Below are 27,444 nucleotides of genomic sequence, written 5' to 3' on the forward strand. Positions count from 1 at the left end.
CCTCCAGTTTCTATTCCTTTAATACATTACTTTGCTTTTACCTCACCTTCATAGAAGAGAATGTATACATTTAAAAAATAATCTAAAATTTCTATGTTGTCTACAAAATACCTAGATTTCAGCAATAACTAATTTATCCCAATACAACTTTTATTTACAATATATTTCACAACAATTTTAATTATAATAATCAGATTATATCTTTTTTGTATAAACAGTTAACAGCAATAATTAATTCTTTTCACAAAAGAAAAATAAGAAACAGGGTTGGCATAGCCACTATATTGGTTCTTTTTAAATGTTTTTTCTCACCTTGTGGTGGAATGCAGCACCAGTCAGAACCATAGATATATGATTGGTCCACTCTGATTCATATTTCCAGTGTTGTGTCACATTGTCCCAAACATGGGTTCGTGAAGGAAACCCAACAATACGGTCTGGAAATTCTCGCCACACCTGTGATGAGTAAAATCAATCCCATTTTTTCCACAAAATTACACAGTATATGTAAAGATTTGATGTACATCACTGTTACAGCAAAGACATACAAAAGCCTACATAAATCTGACATTTGTGTCTAAGACTATAAAAAATGCATAGAAACATGTGCAGAAATAGCAAGAATTGAACTAGAGACCATATAAATGCCAGGCGCCATGCAACAGGAAACAGTTGTGATTATGTGACGTTATAGTTTGCAGACACTTCACAACAAGTGATGACGAGAGGTCTGAATTGAGCACAACGTTGAAGATCAATGAGATCAAATTCACCTGCTGGCAGGGTTTTGTGTGTATAGAATGATCAGTCATGGCAAGATGTGTATGCTGTTGCATTAGATGACTCAACACCACAAACAGTAACACAGAGCACGATCTAAAAGTGTACAGCAGTCAGCTAGTGAAAGTGAAAAGGAAGGGAAGCACATCAACCAATAGCAATTCATTCTTTTACACAGCGCTCTCTTCTGTTCGTCAAATCAGTGATTACATACATGTTAATCTAGTTCACAGCTAGTTACATTTAGAAGCATGAACTTAGGATTGTGATGCTTGACAAGTAACAACCTTTTTTTAGTACTGCCCAGACACAAAAGTAAAATTATTGTCAGTTCCTTGTTGCAGCACTTATTTGTGAGAAAATGTTAATATCGGACTCTGTTTTGCTTACCATGCACACATTCCAAACTTTCAGTTTGTCTAACATTATTTCACTTAGGTTTATTCACCTGATTACCATCTGTCATCAACAAACATGGTGCCACATTTACCCAACAGAGGCAGTGCATTTCCCCAGAAGACATCAAGAAACTTTTCCAATAAGTGACACAACAGAGACAGATACTGTCTTACCCAACCATTACCAATTTTCAGATGGAATTGTTGGTATAGGGCTTTGAGAATTTAACAAATCAAGTCATAAAATCAAAGGTTAACTTCGTCCCCAGAGAGCTTTATGAGCCATGGAGCTATTGCAGCGAGCACTCTCGTCTTCTTCTGATCTGTGAATCAACACTCTGCCCCAGTGATGGAGTGACCTACTATTTTATGTGAAATAGTAACAGAGTGCTTTGGGATTTTAATGTACCCGAAATACAGGTAAAAGTGGAAATAATATTAAGCAACAGAAAAATTCAGCAAACAAACACTGACCTTTGTGATTATTGCCTTGGGACTGCACCATAAAGTCACATTTTACATATTTTTCTGATGAATGAGGTAGATCAGTGAAAAATCACTGAATTTACTCTCAAATGGAAGCAGCTTCTAACACCCTAATCATATTTCTCTTAAAATGACATGGTGGTTCCTTCAGCAAGGTCACAAGCAATACACCTCTCATCCTTGCCAAATTAAACACATAACCAATCTAAAATAGTAAAAAAAGAACAGTTTTCACAAATTAAATTCCTATTCCTAGTTCTAGTACTTTGACATGCTGGAATTCTAAACACCAGCAATTTCATCCAATAAACTCAAGGCATCTCTGCATGATTTCTGTAAACACATGGTTCAATTCTGGGACACTCATATATAGACAAGGGACTTGCAAAAATTTTTAGCAAATAAATTTACAGCCATTAAGGAGAATTTCAGAAGTTAATAAAGCACTTAAAAAGGCAACGAGTGTCTAGTGTACTAGATAAAAAAAAGCAGTTGTGTGTCTTTAATATGTAACTATGTAACTGTATTCAATGACATGTAAGTTTACACTGAAATCAGTATGTGGTACCTTTATAATACAATGAAATATCAAGTACATCAGTACAGCAGGAATCATATTAATTGTGCTCCAGATATATCACAACCTATTAAGTTAAGTGGCTTTTTAACTATTTTAAACCAGGGTCATTGCATGCCAAGTGGTCTAGAGGTTCCCACATGACTATCACAGATTTTTTCTGAAATTCTGTGTGGATATTCATACATGTCCCAAAAGAATATAAACAAAATTACTTTGACCAATATCATACTCCCAGATGTATAGTAATTAGTTAACACTATCTATGGAAACATTTTCTTGAAAGAAGCATAACTAAGTCATCTTGCATAACATTTTACACTCTCTTAATTGAAATAATAAAAAAGGATTTCTTGAGTAATTTTCATATGGATAATTTGAAACAAAGTTGGCTGAAAAATGTGTGCTTGAAAGAATGTGAAGTTTACTTGTTTATATCTCCAGAAATGATAGCAGGATAAACCCGAAATTGCGCACGCAACAATTTACCAGTACAATGCTTCAGAATATAGAATTTCATTCTCCTACTGGTTTCCAATAGTTTACAAAAAGAGGGCAATGTTGACAATTTTTGTAAACATGCCAAAAATGGCTATTTTTAGCCAACTTTTACATAAAAGTATCTTCTGCAAACTCATTTAAACCATTCAGAAAGACCATTCTAAACCATCTAAAAAAAAATTTGGTTTTGCAATGCATGCATATAAGGCCCTAAAAATGAAGAGATGGAGGCTCATTTAAAATACACCCATATTCTGCAGGTACTCACACCTGACATATTTTATTACATCTTATAGTTGTTTAGTACTCTCTAGGGAAGGTAATACCAAAAGTCCTGATGACCTAGGAAATGAGATTGAATCAGAACAAACTCAAAAAAACTTCAAAAGAAGGGATGTCTTTTGTCACGACTCATCATGACATATTTCAGCCTGTCTTACTGCTATGGTAACTACAGAACAAAACTGGTTATAAATTTCAAAATTTAACTGTGCATTAACAAGGCACTACACATTATGATAGCAAAATTTTTGCATAACAACCGCAACACACATTGCTCAAATTGCCTTAAGTGTTACATCAATGTCACACTACGTAAGTTCTGTGGAAAGTCATAGCAACCTACCAGACTTTTTTTTTTTTTTTTTGGAAAGGATTCACGTTATAAAAAATTTGGAGTATGTCTTCTTATTATGCAATGCTATTGACATGCTAGTTTAATTCCAGTTTAAAGTACAGGACATTTTGTGTTTGCATCGTTTGGGGTTTATATGAACTAATGAAAAACTCTGTAAATGTGTTGCTATGGTTCAAGGTGGCTTAACCACTGCTGGTCTCTCTTAAAGTAAGGAAACCAGCATCCCCATCACCATAAGTGCCACATTCGATAGCTGTGTTACAGCAGTCACTGGTGAGTTTCTTTACCACAAGTTCCAAGCCTGATAAGTGTTTCTTTACACAAGATCCCAAGCCTAATGATACATTTCTCTAAGTGTCAGAGAACTAAACTATAAGAGGTACCTTTTAGGGGGTCATAAGCTTATGTTTCCTTCATGCTACTTGAATTATAACTGTAATAATGTGTTGTCACAGAATCCAGGACTCTTCACCCATTGATGGACAATAAAATGAGTTTGCTGGGCTATGTGGGTGCATAAAGCTTATTAAAACATCCTTCCGCTCATCGGAAGTCTCACAGGTGTTTTGAACATACCACTCTTTTCCATAAACACATACAGCAAATTGCCTTGGCTGGAGGTGATTAAAGTGCAGGTGAACAAGGGTAAAAGAATCGGTGAGTCACAGTACATGGAAGAAGGGTTAGATCATTTAACAAATTATATTTAGAAGAAATAGCTACCCTGAGAAAGGGGAGATTAATAGGGCACTACATATTAAAATATCAGGATCGTCTAGCAAAACAGCTACAGGGAAAGGTCTCCTCGCATTCATAAAAACACACAGATTGCATCAGCAGAGTGCTAAGTAGCCACAGTACAGGCACGGTGTTTAAACTTTAAAAAAAGTTTGTGAATATTTGAACACTGGAAAGTACCTACTCTCACCATTTTCCACAGGAGGAGTATACAAAACCCCCTTGCATATGTGATCAGGTGTACACAGGAACTACAAAAGGAAGCATTAACACCCAGTTCAAAAAATGCAAAAGCAATTGTTATCTGCGCAAGACTATGAAATGTAGTAAGATGGAGTTACTCTATGTACTACTGTTCTACTCTTTTTAGATAACTAGTTTTTTTTTCTTTTAATTACTAGACTGATAGTAGATATACCTAGTTTATTTAAAATGTAAAAATTGCTATCTAAGCTGTATTTTATTACAATTACAGCTTAGATAGGAATTCTGACATTCTGAATTTGTAGTTTACTAGATTATTTGAGTGCTGATAATCCCAATGACAAAGTTAATTTTCCATAAAATGTTTTCCTTTAAGATAAATTTTTAATTAAAGTTGTTCCTACACCAATTAATGTGGTGAACTAATAAATGTTTATTAAAAAAAGGTCTAGCTCATTGGATAGACTTAATTTAACTCTTTCCTGCAACCAGTTTATTTTTCCTACAAACTTGTTAACTAATAAATTATTTGCACTAAAATTTTTGACCCATGTAAAATTACTTTCATTATTTGAACTTTTAAGTGTGTGTAGTTCCCAAATTTCAAGTTATACTTTTGTTGCCATAATTTTTCTAAATCAGACAGTTCATTTTGTTATTCAAATAAGCTACTAATTAAGGATGTAAATAAATCAGGAAAATTAAGAACCTGAGAATTTTACATGAAACTTGGTAAACCACTGCATAAATATACAGTGTCTTACTCAGATAGTACTTTGAACTTTAATACTTTCATACATATCTAGCATATAGCGACACAAAATAAGTATGGATTCAATAGAGTGATAACATTAACAAATTTGAACCTCGCGCTATTATAAAGTGAAAAGTAATAACCAATTTATTTAATTATCCATATGGCTGACTATAGGACCAGCTGACAATGCCACCATCAGTCTGGTATTAGCTATCGAATCTGCTGCTAGCTTTCACCACAATAACAGCTACATACTGAAGTCTGCACTTAGCTATTATTTGAGTAAAATCTCTATTACGGAATGTTTATTTGGTAACAAAACTCATTATACAATTCACTTGATTAACACCTCAATGTAGAAGTCGTGCCTGGTAATACCTAGATCAACATTTCTTTATCAAAGTGAGCATCAGAATAAATCTTACTAAAAAACTTTATAGAGTCTTTTAGTTATTTCTTACACTTACAATCTATGGTCCGTGGAAGGCTAATGTGTATACAAACATTAGTGCTGAATTAGTTATGGAACAGTTTACTACATAAGTCGCCAGTGACAATGATTGTAAAGTGAGGATGTTCTAACCTCTCATTTGTAAATAATGAAATGTATTGATAGGAGAAGCTGATCACTGCCAAGATGCATGTGTGTGGACAACAATAAATGTGCTAACAAGTCAATGTCAAATCAGAGGTGGTGTGTCTTATTTTTCAACTTTGCGACCGCACCTACTCGTCATCACTGATTTCATCCAAATTTAAAGTATATGAAGGGCTTGAACAGAAATGAAAGTGGCAGAGAAGTAAGAGCTCCTGATTGCCAAACGCTTAGATGGCATGGCACTTGTGAGGCATCAGCGATTTATGTTTGCACAGTTCCCCAGGCAGTTACTGGCACAGCAGAAAGAGTATAGAATGGTAATGTGAGGGTTACTGGGTTGGATTCCAGTCCAGAAACTTTTTTGTACTTTCAGTTTTTACATTATTTACATTGCAAGTAAACCAAAATAGTGTTTAATATTTTTATAAACGGCTAGTGTTTAATATTTTTATAAAAGGCATCAAAAGAAATGGCAAAGAAAAATTTGGGATTGGAAACAAATTTCCAGACAGGTATACATGAGAACTTCGTATATAAAATTACATACTTCATTATTTTACAGTTGATGATTTACATTTGCTGGTGTAATATTCATTGTAAAAACAGGGAAACCAGCAATTCTCTCAACATCTTGCAATAATAATAAATGATGTATTTTTACAGTTACAGGGTTGTTTCAATGTTTCTACACAAAAACAAACTTAGTTTACATTCATAAAAGGTTGACTCTCATCACACAGTTTGGCAGCAAACCACACATAATACATCATTTTGCAAACTATTGTTGAGGATAGCTGGTGATGTACAGTGGAAGGTATTTTGATACAGTTTTCTCAGAATGTAGTTTATTTTCTTTCTCGATGAGATACTAGTAATTCTGAAGCTGTTTCATCAAATTCTTTGCCGGATGATAAAAATAGACATTGCAGGCTTGCACCAGCACAGTGCATTTGGGGGAGCCACTTTAATACTGCATGATGGCACTCTTTCTTAATCTTGAAAAATCTCATTGTGTAATTGTGAATTTGATTGTCTTCCCCACACGTCAATTAACAGAAGAAATCTATTCTCCTGCATGTATGGCTTCATCATATCAGTCAAATAATTTTTGAATAAGGTGGTGGTAAGTTCCCCAGATTTTTACACGTACTACTCCACTATCTTTTGAATACTTGATCCAAAAGAACCAGTATGCTCTTGTAACCATATTTAGACTATTGGTAATAGTTTTCCAGAAGGGTTCTTCCAAGTGCAATTAATGTAAAAATTCAAAATGGGAAATAAAATAAGAGAGAGAGCTTCCACATAGTGATTTGACACCACAACCTTCAGATTAGCAATCTATACTCTTCCTGCTGCACCAGCCACTGCATGAAAACCACACTAACATATAAGGCTGATGCCACACCCAACCTATGCCAAAAATTCTATTTTTCTTTTTTTAACACTTGGCCATCTGGAGCTACCACATCTGTCACTTTCATTTCTGGCCAAGCCCTATATATATCACATATTGCGATGAAATCAGTGATGACAAATAGTTGCGGGCCCCTAGTTAGTTAAAAACCCCAAACAGGTTTCAGCAAGAGACATCATGGTGCTACCAAGAAATTTCAGTCTGCAACTAGATTAGTAACACTACATCTGATAATCAGAAGCAACAGATTGTGCACTGGGACCAAGGCCACAGAACCACCAAATTTGTTTCTCTGATAGTAAAAGTTTGTCAAGGTCCATTCTTTAGTATGCAAGGATATACAGAGATGCTACAGAAATTTAGAAGCACAAAAACAACTTTAACAGAAAAGGAGGAGGATTGAAATTACACAAGTCATGGGCCTGAGTGCTAAATGAAACTTCCAGCACCAGCTCATCTTCCTACCTCAAAAATTTACTGCAGAAATGATCACAGTTCATTAGGAAAAATGGATGATGGAACACTGTTCTACTCCAATTTTGGAATGAATTCAGAATTTCATTAACATATAGTATACTGCTTATAAACAAAACAGAAAACCATAGTGAGAAACAAGACACATTACTGACTGTCAGATATGGTTTTCATTGACCAATCCTTGCATACAATAGCAGTCTCTCTTGTGTACAGCTGCTTGTCAAGTTAAAACCAGGATCGCTCACCTACGTGCAACATCCAACATGTAAAATAAGTTTGACAGTTCAGGATCATTAGCTCTTGGCACTAAAAAATTACAAATAATTCAAGAATCACAAAGATTGTTCTGTAACAGCACCTTTACTCTTCTTTTCTTTCATAAGGTTGTAAAAACTGGGAGGGGTATGGATATCCTCCCTGTAAGTCATGTCTTCACTGCTGCTAGAGGGATGTAATGGTTGGACATTTTGCCTTGATCCATCTAATTACTGTCATGTGTGACTTATTTCACATTTTTTGTCAGTTAAATAGGCTGGTTTGAGAGTGTGCCTATTAGCATGCTCGTGTTACACTGTAGCCAATTGCATTATTAAAGAAGTCCCATCCTGGTCTGCAATATGTTGCCTACAGCACTATCAGACAATAATCACAGAAGTTCTGTTTCTCACCAATGTTTATACCCAGGTATCTACATGCTTGGGTTCTCTTTGCTGGTTAGCACCAAAATCACCTATTATCTTGAGAACTTGCCAACTGATTACTTCTAATTTTACCCTTGTGTTGGCAGCTACTATTATTAATAAACCACTTGCATAGGCAGTGCAACATGTGATACTTATCTTATCATGAAGCCGGTTCAGTAGTGGCTTTCTCTCAACATTCCAAAACTCTGTGTTACACACAAATACCTTGTGTTCTTGTGGTGCTGCAGCAGAATAACTAATGAATACTGCACTGACATCTCCTCAAGACAGACAATACAGTGAAAGGTGGTAGCTGCGAGCATCAGGTAGCTGGTTATTTGCCCTTTGGTGCATGCCTCCCACTATTGTACTCTTCATTGGAGTAATGTTTATTAATATTGTTGTTTGATTCTCTGGCACAAATTCAGTCTTCTTTCTCATTATATTTCCCCTATTGACCTCGAGCTCGATGGAGTCGTCGTCCCTTCGGAATTTCTGAGGAATTTCAGTTTCAGCTCATCTTGTACTGTCTGCAGTGTTTGTATTAATTTGTTTGCTTTGATGTCAACATCAGATCAACTACCTTCCAATGGTTGCACATCAAATTTTGCATTTAAAAGATATCAGGTTTTTTGCAGATTATATATTTGCTTTGGTAGGATGTTCATATTTGTTATACTTAAAGTATATGAAATGTTAGTAACATGTTTTAATTCAGACACAGGTCCTCTTCAGTGTGTAATGTGGTTACTAACTTCCTAGTCTGCAGGCATAACATCTATGTTAATAGTAGTAAAGCCTTACACTGTCAGAGAGGAGACAGCAGCCTTAATGTAATTTATGAAGTAAAAAATTTTTAATCTAAAAATTTTTTAAAGCCTAGACCACATATTTTTTCCTTAAACTATTAAACCATGATAAGTAGTTTCAGTTGCTTTTTACAACCATCTTCAGATTACCCAAACGATAAAAGTGTTGAATATGCAGTAGAAACTATCACTATCAGCTGTAATCATGATGGCAATTTTTACTGCATATTCACCACTTTTTTATGGTTTGGATGATCTGAAGATGATTGTAGAAAGGAACCAAAACCAGTTATCATCCTTTAACTGTTTCAGAAAAAAATTTAGTCTAGGCATTACAAAATTTTCATTTCATAAATATCCTGATTTGATGTTACAGTTGTATTATTATGAAAAGTGTGTGCATTTATTAAAGAACCATTCGTGACATAAAGCTGCATTCTGAAGCCACAGTCCTCTTTGGCAGTTACTCGTTCACTGGGTACACAATGCAAATTTTGCAGCAGCATCCCTATTACCAAACAGTGTGTGTGTGTGTGTGTGTGTGTGTGTGTGTGTGTGTGTGTGTGTGTGTGTGTGTGTGTGTTTGCATTCATGGCGTGTCTTTGACACTGTTGTGCTGTTATCCATCACCACTATGATGGCTGTTGGACAATACCCTGATGTTATGACCTGTCCTGTGCCTGGCATGTGAGGTAAATGTCTCATTTCTGGATAATGATGCCTTTATACACTTTCTTTAGTAGTTGTAACACAATGGCACAATGTATTACATTTATTTGTTCAATTTTTAATCTTTTTTCTATGTTCAATTACCATTAGTGTTTCAATATTGAGTGAGAATGCTGTGAGTAACAACGGCTGTTGGGCCACTACAGCAGGTGATCATAAACAATTCGACCAAGTGTCATCAGTAATTGCTTGTAGAGTGCATGCAAAATTACCTGGCCCCTAGCTGTGCACACAGCATGGTAAGAGAGGGGACAATGGTAGTGGTGGGGGTTCTGTTGAGGACGGGGCAGCATAATATGAGAGGTGTAGTTTTACAGCTGAATCCTTCATACAAATACCTATCTTGTTGAACTTAAAAGCTACAGGTCATGCCAATACAACCACTAATCTGATAAGTCTATCATTTGTTATAGAAAAAAAATGAGTTACAGGATTATGTTAAAATTGCAACAGAAGGAGCAATCTACTTTAGTCTGATTTGTAAATCCTTTTTCTCTCTTGTTACCATGTTCAGAGTCTTTTGCCAAAACACAGCGGATTTACACAATTTCTCCTCACTAACACTCGCAAGTGAGACAGAATCCTGATGCAATCTATTATCAAATGAACAACTGAGACAAAATCTGATCAATAGATTTTGAGAAGCTCATCTTCAGTGTAACATTAAACATGTCATCTCTTCACTTATTTTCCTGCAAACCCCATACTAATTCTTATTTCACTAGCTATCAATTGCTCTTTAAACAATTACATTTCACTGAAAAAATCTGTAGTTACCCATATATCCCACGAGATCAAAAAAATTCTCATGTTAATTACAAGGTAAAATACTCTCTGCTTTGTGTGCTATTCTTTGTTACAAATTTGACTCAATATATGTAACCACTAACGACATATGAGAGATGTTACAAATATTTCACTTTCACTTGTACATGTGAATAGAAGTTAGTGCACTACATACAATTCATTTTTTCAAGACTGGAGATATATATCTATCTCATCTCACATTTAAAGAAAAATACAATATGTTAGCCACATTTCATACACAGAAATGTATGATCTAACATCATAGTGACACCTATTCTTTATTCGAAACTGTTTGAATTTCGTGCAGTACCTTACTTAATGTCAAAATATCACAGTAACTATGAGCATTAATGAAATGATAGACAGTTCATCATGAAGCTGACAAATGACACTATGATATACAACAGAATTCACAAAATCACTGTACTTATCCAAAATAGTCTCCTCCTAAATCAATACAAAGTTGAAATTGTTTAAAAAGTATTTTGAAAGAATCAGTCCAGTCCTTGTATGGAATTGCATCTATTACTGCAGTACAATTTTCTTAGATTTTCTTAACTGCGTTGTAACAAAGTTGTTTCTCTGCCAAATTCATTTTGGGGGACAACCAGAAGTCAGCTGGGGCCAAATCCAGTAAATACAGTGAGTGATGCAGGACTACAATCCATCTGCTGGACAAAAACTAGTGTATGATCTTCACTTTGTGGGCTGGGGGACTGTCGTAGAGGAGCAACCAGGAACCCACCTCTCAGTATTCAGGTCAAATTTGACAAATTCTCGTCCACAAATGATGGAGGATGACGAAATAAAACTCACATTTAACTGTTCGCCCTTCTGGTGCAAATTCTCTGTGAATAATTCCTTTGGAATCGTAGAAAACTTACCATTTTCTTCACATGACTCTCCCACAAGCACACTTTCTTTGGTTTCGGATTCCGTGGGCTCAACCATGCTGCACTCTGCCACTTTGTAAGAGGCCCATATTAGAAACACCATGTCTCAGTTTTTAATTGCCTGAAAGTGCATGCAGTGCAAACCACACATGATCTCTCTTTTTGCCCAAATCCTCAGACAAAATTCTGTGCACAATAGTTTTCGATACTCCTGACAGCCATTTAATGGGTGATGCAGAAACACATCTATCTGGTGCAATTATTTCAGCAGGTTTTTGCACATTTTCATTGCTGTGACTTGCCCGCGGCTTTAATGCTTGTCGTGTGTTCTTAATGTCCTCCCTGCCATCATAAAATTGAGCAAATCACCTAAAAACATTTCGACTGCTTAAACAATGATTACCACAAACACTTTTCATTATATCAAATGTTTCACAGGTGAATTTGGCTAATTTAATAAAAAACTTGATGTCGTTTCACTGCTCCACCACTATTTTCCAATGAGCGTCAGGCATGTACTCCTCCCCAGGGGATACCACCTTGTCAAAGGCACCTTATATGCTGGGCAGGGAGGCTTGTGAGCTCTGACGAAGTGGGGGCTTGGCCGATGGTAGTGTGGCTGCTGGTAGTATCTCCCAAACCAAATTGGCCCCACCAGAGGAGCTAGAAGAAGTGTGTCCCTCCCCATAGGGTGAGGGGGCTCAAATATGTTATGTCATCAAACCCATCTATGAGAGCTAACTCTGAAATGAAAGCCTGGTCCTGCAGGTTGGGGGTTGAGCACAGGGTTGATACCTTTGATTTGTAAAAAACCTATCTTCATGAATAATGTAACAAGGAGTGTTGGATTCTGAAGGCAAATTGTGTCAAGGAACAGGCTCCAGCTCTTGGCTGATATACATCTACAGAGCAGCACGTTAAATGTTTATCTTTACCTGTGTTTCCACATGGTATACTTATTAAATTTTGTGTGTGTTTTTTTCTGTTTAAGAGGTTTAATCTTGCATTTTTGTACGTGTAAATTCATTCAGTCTGTAACACAATAGTTGCTCACTGAAAAGACAGCTGCATAGCTCATTAATGTGTCAGAGTCCATTGGTGACAAATCAGGAGCATAACAAATTACATATCTAGGATTGTCTGCTTTTATAGTACTTCTTCAGTTAATCTTGCTAGGATGGATAGGATGTGTGCGTGTCGTGTGTAGTAGCCTCAGTTTGCAAACAGCCGAATGTGCTTTTGGCTGCAGTCAGTCACCTTCAGGCTGCTGCCTTGTGGTGTAGTGGTGGTGGAGAATCTGGCACATTGCATGGAGCACCTCAGGTGTTGCTTGTTTTACCCATGGGCTCTGGTTCCAAGGCACCTCCTAATGCACCCGATGCTGTGGATCTGCCTTTACAGCAGGGGGGGGGGGAAAGGGGGGGGGGGGGGTTAGTGGTGCATTTGCATCACTCGAGGCAGAGGGCCAATGTGGAGACCAGCTGCCTGGTCTTGCCCATTCACCCTGTGAGTGGACAGGTGGCCACTCTTTCAGCTGTGTCCGAGTAGCACATGGGAGGAGGGGTTTACTAGTTATTGGAAGCTCCCATGCAGATAGCATTCAGGGCTGGAAAGAAAGCAAATATGCACTCAGTATGTCTGTCATGAGGCTTCGTCTGAGATGTGGAAACAGTCTTGCCTGTGGCTGTCGAGCATGCAGGGTGCAGTTGTTTGCACATTGTGGCTCACATCGGCACCAACAACGCCTTTCGTGTGTGTTCTGAGGTGATCCTAAGTTTGTACAGGTGACTGGCAGAGATGGTGATGACTGCTAACCTCGCACAGGGTGCCAGCAGACCATGCAATTTGCAGCATATTCCCAGAGCTTGTTGCAGTCCTTTGGTTTGGAGCAGACAGGAGGGTCCCAATCAAAGGCTCTGTCGACTCTGTGATGGTCTTGGCTGCAGATTTCTAGACTTTTATCATCATGTGGGGATTTGCAGGATTTCCCTTGATAGTCATGGGTGCACTATACAAAGGAAGCAGCTACTCAGGTAGCAGAGTGCTAATGGATTGCACGTGAGGGTGTTTTAAGATAGGCAGTAGTCTGAGGTTCTCTAGTGGACATTTGCCAGTTGATATGCAGAAAGGGAAGTCAAACAGCATTCATAATAAAGACACTTCAACTACCAAAATTTTATCAGTAAACTGTCAAAGTATTCATAATGAAGTTCCCGAATTTACTGCCCTCCAGGAAAGTTCCCACACTCAAATTATTCTTGGGCCCCAGGGCTGGCTGAAACCAGAAGAGGAAAGCCCCGAGATATTTAGCAAGCTGTGGAATATATATTGGACAGACAGATTAGAAGCCATAGGAGGGGGAGTGTTCATTGCAGTGACAAAAATATTGTCTCTATTGAGGTCAAATGTTGAGTGTGACACTGAAGTCATCTGGTCACGTAGAACAGGTGTACTTGAAACCAAGTGAATTGTTGGATGTTTCCAACGCCCACACGAGTCTGCTGTGACAGTTCTAGAGTCATTCAAGGAAAGTCTACGGTCAACAGTGCGTAAATACCCAGATCATGCAATACTAGTTGGAGGTGACTTTAACCTGCCGCATATAGACTGGGATGTCTGTAGATTCAATGCAATGGGTAAAGACAGTCAGTCATGCGCAATAGTTTTAACACGTTTTCTGAAAATGGTTTTGAGCAGCTAGCTCAGCAGCCCACATGCAATGGAAACATCTTAGACCTTGTAGCTACAAAGAGGCCGGACCTTTCCGACAATGTCAGTATAGAATCGGGTATCAGCGATCATGATGTCGTTACAGCAAATATGATTATGAAAGTTAATAAGTCAGTGAAGAAGGGTAGGAGAGTGTTACTGCAAGACAGAGCAGATAAGCAGTTATTAACATCTCACTTAGACAGTTAATTGGCATCACTTAGTTGCAGTAAGATGGATGTAGGGGAATTATGGTCAAAGTTTAAGCAGATTGTAAATCGTGGTCTGGAGAGCTATGTCCTTAGTAAGTGGATAAAGGATGGAAAAGACCCACCATGGTTTGCTAACAAAATTCAGTGAATGCTGAGGAAGCAAAGGCTGTACCACTCTCGGTTCAAAAGGGAATGCGTTCTTGATGACAAGCAAAGGTTAGTAGAGATTCATGTGTCTGTGAAAATATGTATGCAAGAAGAAGAATAATAATAACTATCACTGTCACATCTTAGCAAAAGATCTGACAGAGAATCCAAGAAAATTCTGGTTGTATGTAAAATAGCTAAGTGGGTCTAAGGCTTTCATTCAGTCCCTTGTTGACCAGTCTGGTGTGGCAGCTGAAGACAGCAAAATGAAAGCCAAAGTTTTAAATTTCTTATTCAAGAAATCATTCACACAGGAGAATCGTACAGACATACCATACATACTCCTGTATGGGAGTAATAAGCATACCTGGTGTAGAGAAACAACTGAAAGATTTAAAATCAAATAAATCATCACGTCCGGATGGAATACCAGTTTGATTTTACAAAGAGTACTCTATGGCATTGGCCCCTTACTTAGCTTGCACTTATCATGAATCTCTCCCCCAGAACAGAGTCCAAAGAGTCTGTACAAAAGTGCAGGAGACTCCAGTATATAAAAAGGGTAAAAGAACGGATCCGCAAAATTACAGACCAATATTCCTGGCTTCTCTTTGTTGTAGAATTCTTGAACATATTCTCAGTTTGAATATAACAAGCTTTCTTACACTGAGAATCTTATGTCCACAATCAACATTGTTTTAGAAAGCATTGCTCCTGCAAAACTCAGATTTACCTTTCCTTACATGATATACAGAGAACTACGGATGAAGGGCAACAGATATACTCCATATCCCTAGTTTTCCGGAAAGCATTTGACACAGTGCCCCTTTGCAGACTGTCAATGAAGATATGAGCATATGGAGTAAGTTCAAAGGTATGTGAGTGGCGCGAAGACTTCTTAAATAATAGAACCCAGTATGCTGTCCTTGACTGTGAGTATTAATCAGAGACAAGGGTATAACCAGGAATGCCCCACGGAAGGGTGATAGGATTGCAGCTGTTTTCTACGCACACAAATGATTTGGCAGATAGGGTGGGTAGCAATCTGCTGCTGTTTGCTGATTATGCCATGGTTTATGGTAACGTGTCAAAGTTGAGTGACTGTAAGAAGATACAAGATGACTTAGACAAAATTTCCAGTTGGTGTGATGAATGGCAGATAGCTCTAAATGTACAAAAATTTAAGTTAATGCAGATGAGCAGGAAGATCAAACCTTTAATGTTCAGATACAGTATTACTAGTCTCCTGCTTGACACAGTCAAGTCATTTACATACCTGGGCATAAAGTTACAAAATGATATGAGGTGAACGAGCATGTGAGAACTGTGGTACAGAAGGCGAATGGTTGACTTCGGTTTATTGGGAGAATTTTAGGAAAGAGTGGTTCATCTGTAAAAGAGACCACATGCAACCTAGTCTTGAGTACTGGGCAAGTGTTTGGGATCCACACCAGGTCACATTGAAGGAAGACATCAAAGCAATTCAGAGGCGGGTAGCTAGACTTGTTATCGGTAGGTTTGAACAACATACAAGTGCTACAGAAGTACTACAGGAACTCAGATGGGAGTCCCTGGAGAGAAGGCAACATTCCTTTCAAGAAACACTATTGAGAAAATTTAGAACACCAGCATTTGAAGCTGACTGCCAAACGATTGTTCTGCCACCAACATACATTGTGTATAAGGACAACAAAGATAAAATACAAGATATTAGGACTCACACAGAGGCATATAGACAGTAGTTGTTCTCTCACTCTCAAATACAGTGGAACAGGAAGGGAAATGGCAAGTACTGGTACATCGTACCCTCCACCTTGGACCGTACCATTGCTTGCAGAGTATTTACGTAGATGTAGATGTAGATATGGATACACCAGTGCTTAAATTTAGAACATGGAATGTGCATACACTGGTGCAGATAGGGGCTACGAATAGTATTGGAGAAGAGAGACTAAGGTATGGAGTGGAAGTTGTTGCACTTCAGGAAATCAAGTGGCAGAGAAGGGGTGAGATTCATATGCATAAATTCTTCCTGTATTAATCACAAAAAGACAAGACAAAAGACAAGGAGAGCATGCAGTTTGGTTTATAGTCTCCAAAGATACATACAGATCTGTTATTCCTTTCATTCCACATAATGAAAAAGTATGTACTCTGCATATCAAATGTAAATTCCACAATGTGACCTTCATGAATGCACATGCATCAACAGAAGACTCAGATGAAGGTGTGGTAGATGATTTCTATGATCAGCTGCCTGATGTTTGTGATAGAATAGACTCAAAAAGAGTCCTCGGTGACTATTATGGCAAACAGCAAAGAAGAGGCTTTCAGAAGTGTGTCTCGTAGGGAAAGTTTACGTGATGGAACTAGTAATAACAGTACAAGGGTTGCCCAGTTAGCATTTGCAAACAAGTTAAGGGCAGTAATTACCTGTTTCCCAAGAAAAATATCTACAGAGGGATCTGGAAAATACCAGAAACAAATGAAGAAAATTAAACAGACTATATACTGGTATGAAAGAGGTGGCACCTGATATGGAAAGTGTGGGCACTTTCTGAGAAGCTAATTCTGATTCTGACCATTATGTAGTAAGAGCCAAAATGAGGCAGAAACTTGTTATGGCTACCAAAGAAAATAGTGCCAGAGTAGAGAAATGGAATATAAAACAGCTGAATGATAGATTTACTGTTCAAAAGTATCAGGATAAATGGAGATAGGAGTTACAAACAAAAGATGGTGAGGACTATATGGTCAAAGAATGGCACTCTATTGAAAATACCAGTCTTACAACAGCACATGAAGTATTGGGGGCCAAGAAGACTTAGAAATGAAAACTGGTATGATGATGAATGTAGACAGGCTGTGGAACAGAAAAATAAAGCAAGACTTAAGTGTTAGAGCAAAATACAAGATCAAATAAGCACTATATTATGAAAAGAGAATAGAGGCAGCAAGGGTACATAGGAGGAAAAAAGGGAAGCCATGAGGAGAAAGATAGAGGAGACAAAAGAGCACTATCAAAGAACGAGAGCAGAAAGCTTTCTAAGAAAATTGCAGAAGAAACCCAAGTATGCTGACAGATAAACAAGATGCTCTGGATAGATGGAAAGAATACATCAAGGGGATTGTGGAGGGTAGTCCTACCAGGAATATACAGCCACTCTAATACACTGCAGATCCAGAGATAGAAGAACCCAGATTAGAAGAGATACAGAAGATAGTGCACTGTCTTGAAAACTTACAACGCACCAGGAACTGATTGAACAATTGCAGAATTTTTGAAAATGGGGGAATTAGTCTCCATAAACAAATCCACAATCTTATCAAGTTGATATGGAATCAGGAAATAATCCCAAAAGAGTGGACTGTAGGGGTAATTCAACCAATCCATAAGAAAGGAGACAAGACTTGTTGTTCAAATTACCGAGTAAGTATACTGCTGAATATAACCTATAATATCCTCTGTAGTATTATCTACAGGCTAGTTCTATATGCAGATGAGAATCTGGGAGAATATCAGGGTCGATTTCAGCCTAATAGTTCAACAACAAATCATATACTTGTGCTGAGGCAAATAGATGAAGAGGCATATAATATTGAGCTTTAGAACCTATATGTAGACTTGATAGTGTTGATAGGGCAGAAATGCCAAATGATTTGCTGCGGCTTGGTATACCATCTAAGTATGTTTCACTTATCCAAGCAACATTGGCTGGTCCCAAGGCTGCAGTGCAATTGAATAGAGTAAATGGTTTAGCATTAGTAAAGGAGTCACACAAGGGACACCCTCTCAAGAATACTTCTCAATCTGACTCTTGAGGCAGCCATTTAGAAGCTTCAAATATCTGGTTACATCAACCCAGATGTGTGCATACACTGATGATGTAGCAATTATTAGTAGAAGAGGAGGAGTTTTATTAGAGACAACAATATGTGAGCTGAAAGAAGCCTCACTACCTAGAGGCCTTGCTATTAATGAAATGAAGACTAAGTACACAAATCTCATCAGGAAGGAAAATCATAACTTGGATAAACTATCAGCAGTTGGTTTCGATTTTGAGCAAGAACTCTGACTATCAGTGATCTAATATTAATAGGACAAAATCCATGTCACCTGAAATAAAATAGAACATCCTAAGTGGTAATAGATGCTTCCACACTTTTAAGAAATTCTTAGCCTCTATGTTATTAAACAGGCAACTGAAACGTCAAGTTTATAAAGTCATGATGTGAAACATGGAAACAACCAAGTACCGATGACCAGCATCTCAGGGTATATGAACACACAGTTCTGCACAAGATCTATGATGTAGTTCAGGACAAAAATGATTTCTGGAGATCTAGAATGAATGCTGAGCTGCATCATCTCATACAAGGATCAGAGGAGTGCACTTGTCCAGTTCTGAGAATGAGAATGTGTTTCTGCACAGGGGCCAAATTATCTTGCACAAGCTTTGCACATACTCAATATCAAGTGCCTTCTGTCTCCTCTGGAAGATGGGATCAAGTAGGGTCTTTACTTTGCCTGTGTTTGTGCACACATTGTTGATTTTGAGGAGAAAGTGGTCAAGTTTTGTCATGATAAGAAAATTAATAGTATCATCTTTTGGATGTTTGTGTCTAATTAGCTGTTTTATAGCTGCAGGTAACATATATATTTTGACTAACTGCTACCCTTATGGCATTTTCATGTTTTGCATGTAGGATTCTTTGTGAGTCATTTTATGACATATGCAGTAAACTGTGTATCACTAACATTTCCCTCTCTCCTTTTCCATTTTCAAATGGTATGCAGGAAGAATAACTGTCAGTACATCTAAGTATTTTATAAACAAAATAAGCATTGAAGTCATGTCTCTCATCAACTACTTCAGTTTTTGAAATTGTGAAATCCTATAACATTTTATATCTTAAAACACAAAACTTTGTGTTCCTTTGGAATGTTGATAGCATACCTCATATCCAAACTCCAGTTCATCTGCAGTAAGCATTACAATATCATCATCTATTGTCAGTATGGCTTCAGTTTCTATTTCTTCGTATGGATAGAACCGATTGGATAGTTTGTTTTCTTTAGTCTGAATAACCTTCAAAGGCTTATTTATTTTGGGCCACATTGATGCTGAAAGCAATAATAATAATAATAATAATAATAATAATAATAATAATAATAATAATAATAATATCACAAAATCATAACTTTTACAAATATGTTGCAGGTACAAGATTTTAGTATGAAGGCTACACAGTAACTTACGATGTGGTGGATATTTACGTTGATTGTTCCATACAACTAGAACTTTATTTAAGCTTGGTGCCTTCACAAGTTTCTGTATCAATGTAAAGAGAGACTCTACCCTGTCATATGTTAGTACTACTGCTGTGAAACCTTGTGAGCGAGGTGCAGTCAACTGCAGGAACAAAGGAGATTTCGTTGAAAGCTGTAAGAAAAAGAATGTTCTTGTAGATGTGTATAGCATTTATCTGTGGAAATTACAACAACCTGCACATCCAGTTCTTTATATCTTACAGGATTTGGTGCCATATTCCAATCATCATACGTTCTGGCATACTGAGGGAATACCCGATCATTTATTATGTCCAGTGCTGTTAATGTAATAGCTTTCAGTGTTGAAAAGTAACGATGGTAAAGCCAATGGCCTTGAGCGCGCAGGTCTTCCAACCGTTCATCTGACACACTGGACAGTATTTCAGTAAGCCTGCCAAGATCAGCTTCAGTAATAATTACAGCAGCTCTGGAACACGCAAATTCTGGATTAGAAAACAAAGGTAAGGGATGCAGAGATTTCAGTCAAATCATGTCACAAAATCAGGAAGTCCAAGAAATAACTGAAATCAAACAACAGTCATTGCAGTGTAAAATAACAAAAAACAGCATGTTTTTATTTCATTTTCAGATACCTGACTGTCAGATACCTGTCTGGCTGCGCCTAAATAAACAGTGTCAACCAACTGCCATAAGAATTTAAAGTAATTTCTTAGATACTTGACAACTTCTTGCAGCTCACAATGAAAAGCAGCACTGTACAATATTTTACCAAAAGACTATTTGATGGATCCACATTGTTCAGGATAAACACAAAGTTACTCATCAAGTGCTGCAGTTAAATTTCAAAATTATCAGTTTAAGTGTTATAATGCATCACAGATGACTAACTTCGAAATAAAATTATGTCAGAAAGTCCACAGCCCATGAAGATGTCAAGTTTCGCAATACTTAAAAACATAACTACCCCTACTAAAACCTCAACCTGGGACTACCCTGGAATTTCTCATAATAAAAAGCTGATTTGCTTTAAATAAAACTTCAGTACACAGAAGACATCACATCACTAACAGCAAACTGGAGACATGCTAGGAAGATGTACAGCTTAACTAAGGCGAAATCATTCCTTATTTTTCATACTGGGCAATCAATTAAGATAACAAATGAATGAATAACCTTTGACAACAACCTACTTTGACTGCACAGATACTCTGCACTGCCTGCAATTTTTGAAGTTACATTTGCAAAACATACAGCATGTTAAAAGTATTCCATGTTTTGAGAGGTGGTTGTATGGATCAAAGCAAGAAAAAATGTCCAGTAAACATGGGTTCTAAATTGCATACCTTAAGAGCTATGAGCATTTTTACATCTTCACTGCTGTGAAACACACCTCTCTTCTACTGCAAGCTCTTTGCTACTGTGAATGACCTACAGACTGCAGTAAACAAATGAGGACACATTCCTCTGTTATTGTTGATGAATAAAGCATACAGTAAACACCTTTTAGTGTTGTTCCCATAAATTGAATTCATGGTTCTGGGTTAAGTGTAGCATATACATTAGTTGTAATGGAACAAGGTTTTTTTTTTTTTTAAAAAAAAAAGGACAAGTTGGTGAGATGCTTTTATATTGTAGTTTTGTCTTTGTGCTTACCAGCATAGTGGGAGCCTATTACTCCACACAGAAAATGGCAGACTCAATCTTCTGTTACAGTGTGGCAAATAGAAACAACCACTGAGCACATGACTGCAAGTTCCCATGGGACTAATAACCTCCCATTATACTGGTAAGTGCAAAGGCAAAACTACAATATACAAGCACCTCACAATTTTATCAAATCAGAAACTGGTTCCACTAGAATTAATGTATGCACTGCACTTAATCCAGAACTATGAATATGGTTCACAGTAACAACATTAAAAGATGTTTATTACATGCTGTATCTATGGACAATACTAGAGGAATGTGTCCTCATTAGTTTATTGCATTCTGTAGCTCATTCATGATTCCAAAGAGCTTGTGTCAGAAGAGATGTGTTTCACAGTAGTGAAGATGAACAAGTGGCCATAGCTCTTAAGGTAGGCATTTTAGAGCTCATGCGTACTGGTTATTTTTGGCTTGTTTTGGTGAAAAACGTGGAACAATTTTTAACACCTTGTATAATCACTAGCCACAGTGATTGAAATGTAGGAGACTTCTGTCTCTAAGCTGTTCATTTTTGGAACACAACCTACAACCAGCTTAGAAACAGAAGTGATGACACTTTCTGCAGGACCTGACCATCACTTTGCAGGACAACACTCAAGTACATACAGTGCCCGTTGTTGCTAATTTGTTTGACTGATGAGGTTGCTAAGTGCTATACCACCTACTGCACTCCCCTGACTTAAGCCCTCCTGAGTTCAACTCGATTTCTAAACTGAAGGAAACACTTCACGGCATTCGCTTCAGAACTGCTACAAATTTGTCACGCAACAGACTGCGTCGCTCGACCTGTCAACACAACTGGCACTGCTGAGAGTATCCTATGACTTCCACATCACTGGCAATGGGTTATACACAATGCTGGTGACTACTCTGAAGGTCAGTAAAACTTTGAAACATGTATCTATTTTGTACGAGCTGTAAATAAATAGTTGCCACTATTAAAGTCCCAACCCACATATACATATTTTTAACGTTAGGGATGTTATAATACTCCCTTGGGGTATGTCCCAAAACTATTATGACACCTTATGATTTCTCTCCATTCAAAATGATGTACAGTGTTCAATTGGCTTGGATGTCATCATTTCAATCTCAAAGCTGTATCCAACATTCCACAGACTCAACAAGAGGCAGCACCGAACTATAATTAACAGCTTCTGGAAGTCGAGAAACACCTACTGCCTATTGGATCTTGTGGATGAACCGGGTGAGCCAAGTTTCACAAGACGGTTTTTAGTGTAGCCATGTTGAGTACTACATAATTTTTTTCCTCCAAAAAGGTCTCATATATGATTATTAAATAAGTTCCCTAACTTATTCATCCTAAAGGATTGTCAATTACCACTTAGTATTGAACTGGCAGGTAGATTACTGTGATATCAAAACTATACATGTTATTGGGTGCATTATGAAAAGGCACCACTTCTAATCATGAAGACAGGACCAGGCAACACAGCACGAGTTAACCCAGTACCCCACTGTGTTGGACTGGTGGCTTGCACCATGTCTCCTCAGTAGTATTGCGACCCTGCAAGCAGAATTTTAAAGTCAGAACATACTAGAACACGTGGCTACAGTTTGATCCAAATCAGTCTGCTGATGCACCCACTGTATCCTTTATAGCCTTTGGCCCCATCTATGCACATCCACTGATGTCTATGGGCTGAAGATGGCACAGCAGTCAGTCAGTACAGTTGGACCTTCAATGCCAATTTATCATGAGGTTGTCAATAAAAGCTAAGTCATGTAGCAATTTTGAAAGCCACAGTATTTCCAACCATGTCTGGCACCTTAACACCAGAATAGATTATACATGCAGTTCAGAATAATTAAATTCACTCATTTCAAATGCATGAATTCTTCATTAAATAAGAAGTTTGTACTCCAGAGTCACACTTCAGCCTATAGTAGGACACAGGACATAGCGAATACAGCAGCATATGTAAGCAAAACTGGATGAAAATTAGGGATAGGAATCAATGTCAAAAACACACACAACCCTCTCCCCTCCTTGTGGAAGTCTATGAATGTATCGCACCAGGACTGGTCGCCTTTCATCTGTTTAACAGTTTGGTGGATTTTGGAATGTTTATTCAAATACGAGGTCTTAAGAAGCAACATTCTTGTCTGAGCCATCCAAGCACCACTTGTTAGCTGCCTCACAGCTTCCATCCGTCAGCACCCCTCTCCTGTTTTACTAAGCCATCAGAAGTTTTCCTGAATACCTTGCTGGACTGCAGTTTCTGGGTGACAGGCTCATCCTCAGAGAAGGGCAAAGGTCCAGGTTTGAGTTGACATTGCACACCCAGTTTTAATTTGTCATAAGGTTTGACACTGGTAGATACCAAGACAAAAATATTATGCTAGAAGTCATTATTTTTTTACCTTTAGGTTGCATTACATCATGTATGTGTATTGAACACCATTGAATTTTCTCCATTCAATTCTTGACAGTGAAATGTTTCTTACTACCTATCACTATGAAATTGTTGTGTTTGGTATTATTTTCTTCAGAAAATGAACAGTCATTTGGGTAAAGCTTAAATCTAAATAGCAGTTAGACAGCAATTTCATATAACAATATTCAGTTCCTTCCCATAATCCAATGCTATTATATGTGAAAATCAGATAATCAGGTCAGTAAAACTCAATCACTGAGGTTATCTTCACAGGAGAAAACTATACAGCATTCTGAACTCCATTACATAAAACTTCTGAAATCTCTCAAATGCACTTAAGGTCCCTACACATGAGTGACAGTTCACAGCAATCTGTCACATGTGTGTGACTGATCGCACATGTGTGTGCAAATCACAGCAATCGGTCACAGGTCATTTTGAAATCCCAAGCAATATAGAGGATCACATGTGATTTGTGCTTGCAATATGGCTGTCTGGCTTGTTGGCAGGTATGTGTGGTAATATGGCTGCGACTCATGTCTGTAGTTTTGTTTCATTTTTCCCACATTGAGTAAGAACTTTACATTAGAATTTATAGTTATTCAGGGACCCTGAATGACTCTGAGAAGTGAACTGGAGGCTAGAGTTGCCATTTATATTATGAAGTAATACAAAATAAAACCTCCAGTTATGTAGTGATTATCATTTGAAGTTTGTGCAATAGAAGTACAATTGATGGGACATTTACAGTAATAGTCACAATACAATAGGCTCCATCTGACGATTTTGAGTTCGTTATGAAATAATTACATTCATTATTAATGTTTTTAACTTCTAAATAGAATGACATATGTACTGTAATGTTAAGAGGACATTTTAGTTTAAATGTTCAGGACAAGTCTACTTCACAGCTATACTCAAGTCTCTTGTTTTTTCATATGATCCAACTCCCCATCATAACTTTATAACAAGAGTTATGGTAATTAGTAGTGTTGTTATTAACAACATCTATATAGGCATATCGAGACTTCAACGAAATTGTGTAAATACATGCAATTAAACTGTAATACCACTGTAAAACAGGAATTTAAATATAATAAATGGAAAAAAATTGTGCTAGGACACTGAAAAGATTGCACAATCTACTTGGCAGCACTGAAAAATTTAATGTATTCTACAACGTAACCTATAGTTCACAAGAAAGGAATTTCAAAACAAGTCTAATAAATCATAATTTTCATTTATTTTAAATTGCTTTTTGCATGTATTTGTGAGGGTACAGAAATTAAGTGTAACTGCTGGTAAACACTGCAGTTCATTTTTCATATCAGTAGTGTTTGTAATACTGATTTAAGCGGCTTGACAAACTGCTCATGTCTGGCATGTTAAAGTGAGCCACCAGTTGCGGGTAATACAACATGTGATGGATTCCTGTGATCCGTCCCCAATATATGGGGGCCTGTAATTCAGCAGAAGTGTTTTGACTAGTGGCTTATAGCTCTTCTATGATTAATTTGTTATCAGCTTTGTTGATTACAATTTTGTTTAATCAAAACACTTTTTGCCAATTTATATTCAGTACTGTGAACTACCACCAAAGAAAGTGATACTGAGAGATTTTCAAAATAACAAAGAACACACACAAAAACGTTTCTGAGTTTACCTCTTCCAGTCCAGAACACCACTAAAGGGCATGATAAGTGAATCTGCACAAATCACCGGAACACAACCCGCTGCCATTGCCTCCAGGAGGGTTGGTTGTCCTAGTCTTGCACCACGTATCACCAAACAGAATTTAGATTGCTGTAACAGTATATTTGTATAGATACAACTAATTCGTACCTAGTAACTAAAAGTCAAATCAGCATTTATTCATAGCATGGTCAAAAGATGAAACAATCATGAAAATGAAGTGCAACAGTCTTTCTGCACTTATGTGGCATTGTTTCGATGTCTTGAGGATGACAGCAGACAGTCACTTAGACTAAAATGGACACTGTGATTCTGTAAATTAGATTATTTCTAATCTATCACTTGGGGTTGAGCAGAAGTCTTAAAGGGATAGGATGAAAAGTTCTCTGTTTGGTAGTAAAAGAACTGTACTCTTTAGGTCATAAATGTACTTTTTTACCATTTAGTATCCTATTAGGTCAATGCACCATTAAGTACATGCCACCTCTGAAGTGTGATTCTGAAAGGTCTGCAAAACATCCACCTACAGCTGCCATGAGCTCTTCACTGGACTCAAAATATTTTCCAGTTTCATTGTTTTTAATTTGGAAAGAAGTGGATATCAGATATATCAAAATCTGATAAACAGTGTGGATGTTCCAAGAAGTCATACTTCAAATACTCCTCAATTTTGCCACCATAGGTCAGTGCACTGTCCTAATAAACAAAGATTTTATTTTCTCTTTTTGCAGTCTCAGCATCTTCTTACCCATTTGTCCATCTAGTTTGCACAGAATATTATGTAAAATTTGACAGTTACTGTTTTATCCTTTGCAACATAGTCAGTAAGACGAAATCACATTCAGATCCCAGAAATGCTGGTCACAGTCATTCTGACAGACAAAAGGGGCTTTGCTTCTTTTGTGCACCAGTTCTCATCCATTTCTTTAATTGCTACTTCATTTCTAGTATGAATGGGCGAGTCATGCCTCCTCTACATTAACAAATTGGCTCCAAACCCAGTCTGGCCCCTTTCTAAACTGCCCAGACAGTGCTGATAAATAAGTTTTAATTTCTGACTTTGGTCAATATTCAACATATTTAGCATTCTTCCTTGTGATAACCTATTTTATAATTAATTATCCATGAAAAATATACCACAGTATTTCTTCTGATATACCTATGGTGCAGGTTATTTTATATCTATTATTTAATTCTAACAGGACTTGCACTTTACATTTTCATCTGTGGCTGGAGTTCTGGGATGTCCTTTAGTGTATCACACTCCAGATCAGGACAGGTACATCAAATTCAGCAATCTATTTCATAACTTTTGAAAATTGAAGAGCATGTTCATGTTCATTACAAATCACCTGTAACTCCTAATGAGTTAATATTGCCAGTAAACTGACCAAAACAGAATAAAAATATGACAGTATGGTAGTAAAGTGTATCCATTTAGAAAACACACACACACATTGCATATATACAGGGTGTTTCAAAATTACACCACAAACTTCAATGGGATGCAGATGATGTCTAGACAAACAAAATGAGGATAGGAACCTGTGTCCAGAAATGTCATCCAATGGCGCTTCGGAGAGTCAAAGCTATAGAGACAGTGACTGTATATGTATGTATATAACGAGTGATTCTGTGATATTGATATGAACTTTCAGGGATGATGGAGAAGGATAAATGCATCACTTTGAGATAAGAGACCCTGGTCAAGGAAAGAACAAGTCAAAAGTTATAACAGAAATCGTTCTGATACCTCTGGCAGTGGAATACATGAGTGAACACGCGATCTAGTGT

General features: G+C 37.3%; 1 protein-coding gene across 1 annotated transcript in view; it reads right to left on the reverse strand.

Annotated features, from left to right (window-relative positions):
- LOC126297625 (exostosin-2) overlaps positions 1-25,777 on the reverse strand; it is a 52,443-nt gene extending 26,666 nt beyond the window's left edge. Inside the window, exons 1-5 of the mRNA XM_049988641.1 lie at positions 25,622-25,777; positions 20,093-20,318; positions 19,820-20,003; positions 19,518-19,684; positions 313-456 (exon numbers count right to left, since the gene is read on the reverse strand). Of these exons, the coding sequence (XP_049844598.1) occupies positions 313-456; positions 19,518-19,684; positions 19,820-20,003; positions 20,093-20,318; positions 25,622-25,698 (798 nt within the window). The 5' untranslated portion in view covers positions 25,699-25,777. The remainder of the gene's footprint in view (positions 1-312; positions 457-19,517; positions 19,685-19,819; positions 20,004-20,092; positions 20,319-25,621) is intronic.
- Between the last annotated feature and the right edge of the window lie 1,667 nt (positions 25,778-27,444).

The sequence above is a fragment of the Schistocerca gregaria genome, chromosome X (genome assembly GCF_023897955.1).
Source record: "Schistocerca gregaria isolate iqSchGreg1 chromosome X, iqSchGreg1.2, whole genome shotgun sequence".
Taxonomy (NCBI): domain Eukaryota; kingdom Metazoa; phylum Arthropoda; class Insecta; order Orthoptera; family Acrididae; genus Schistocerca; species Schistocerca gregaria.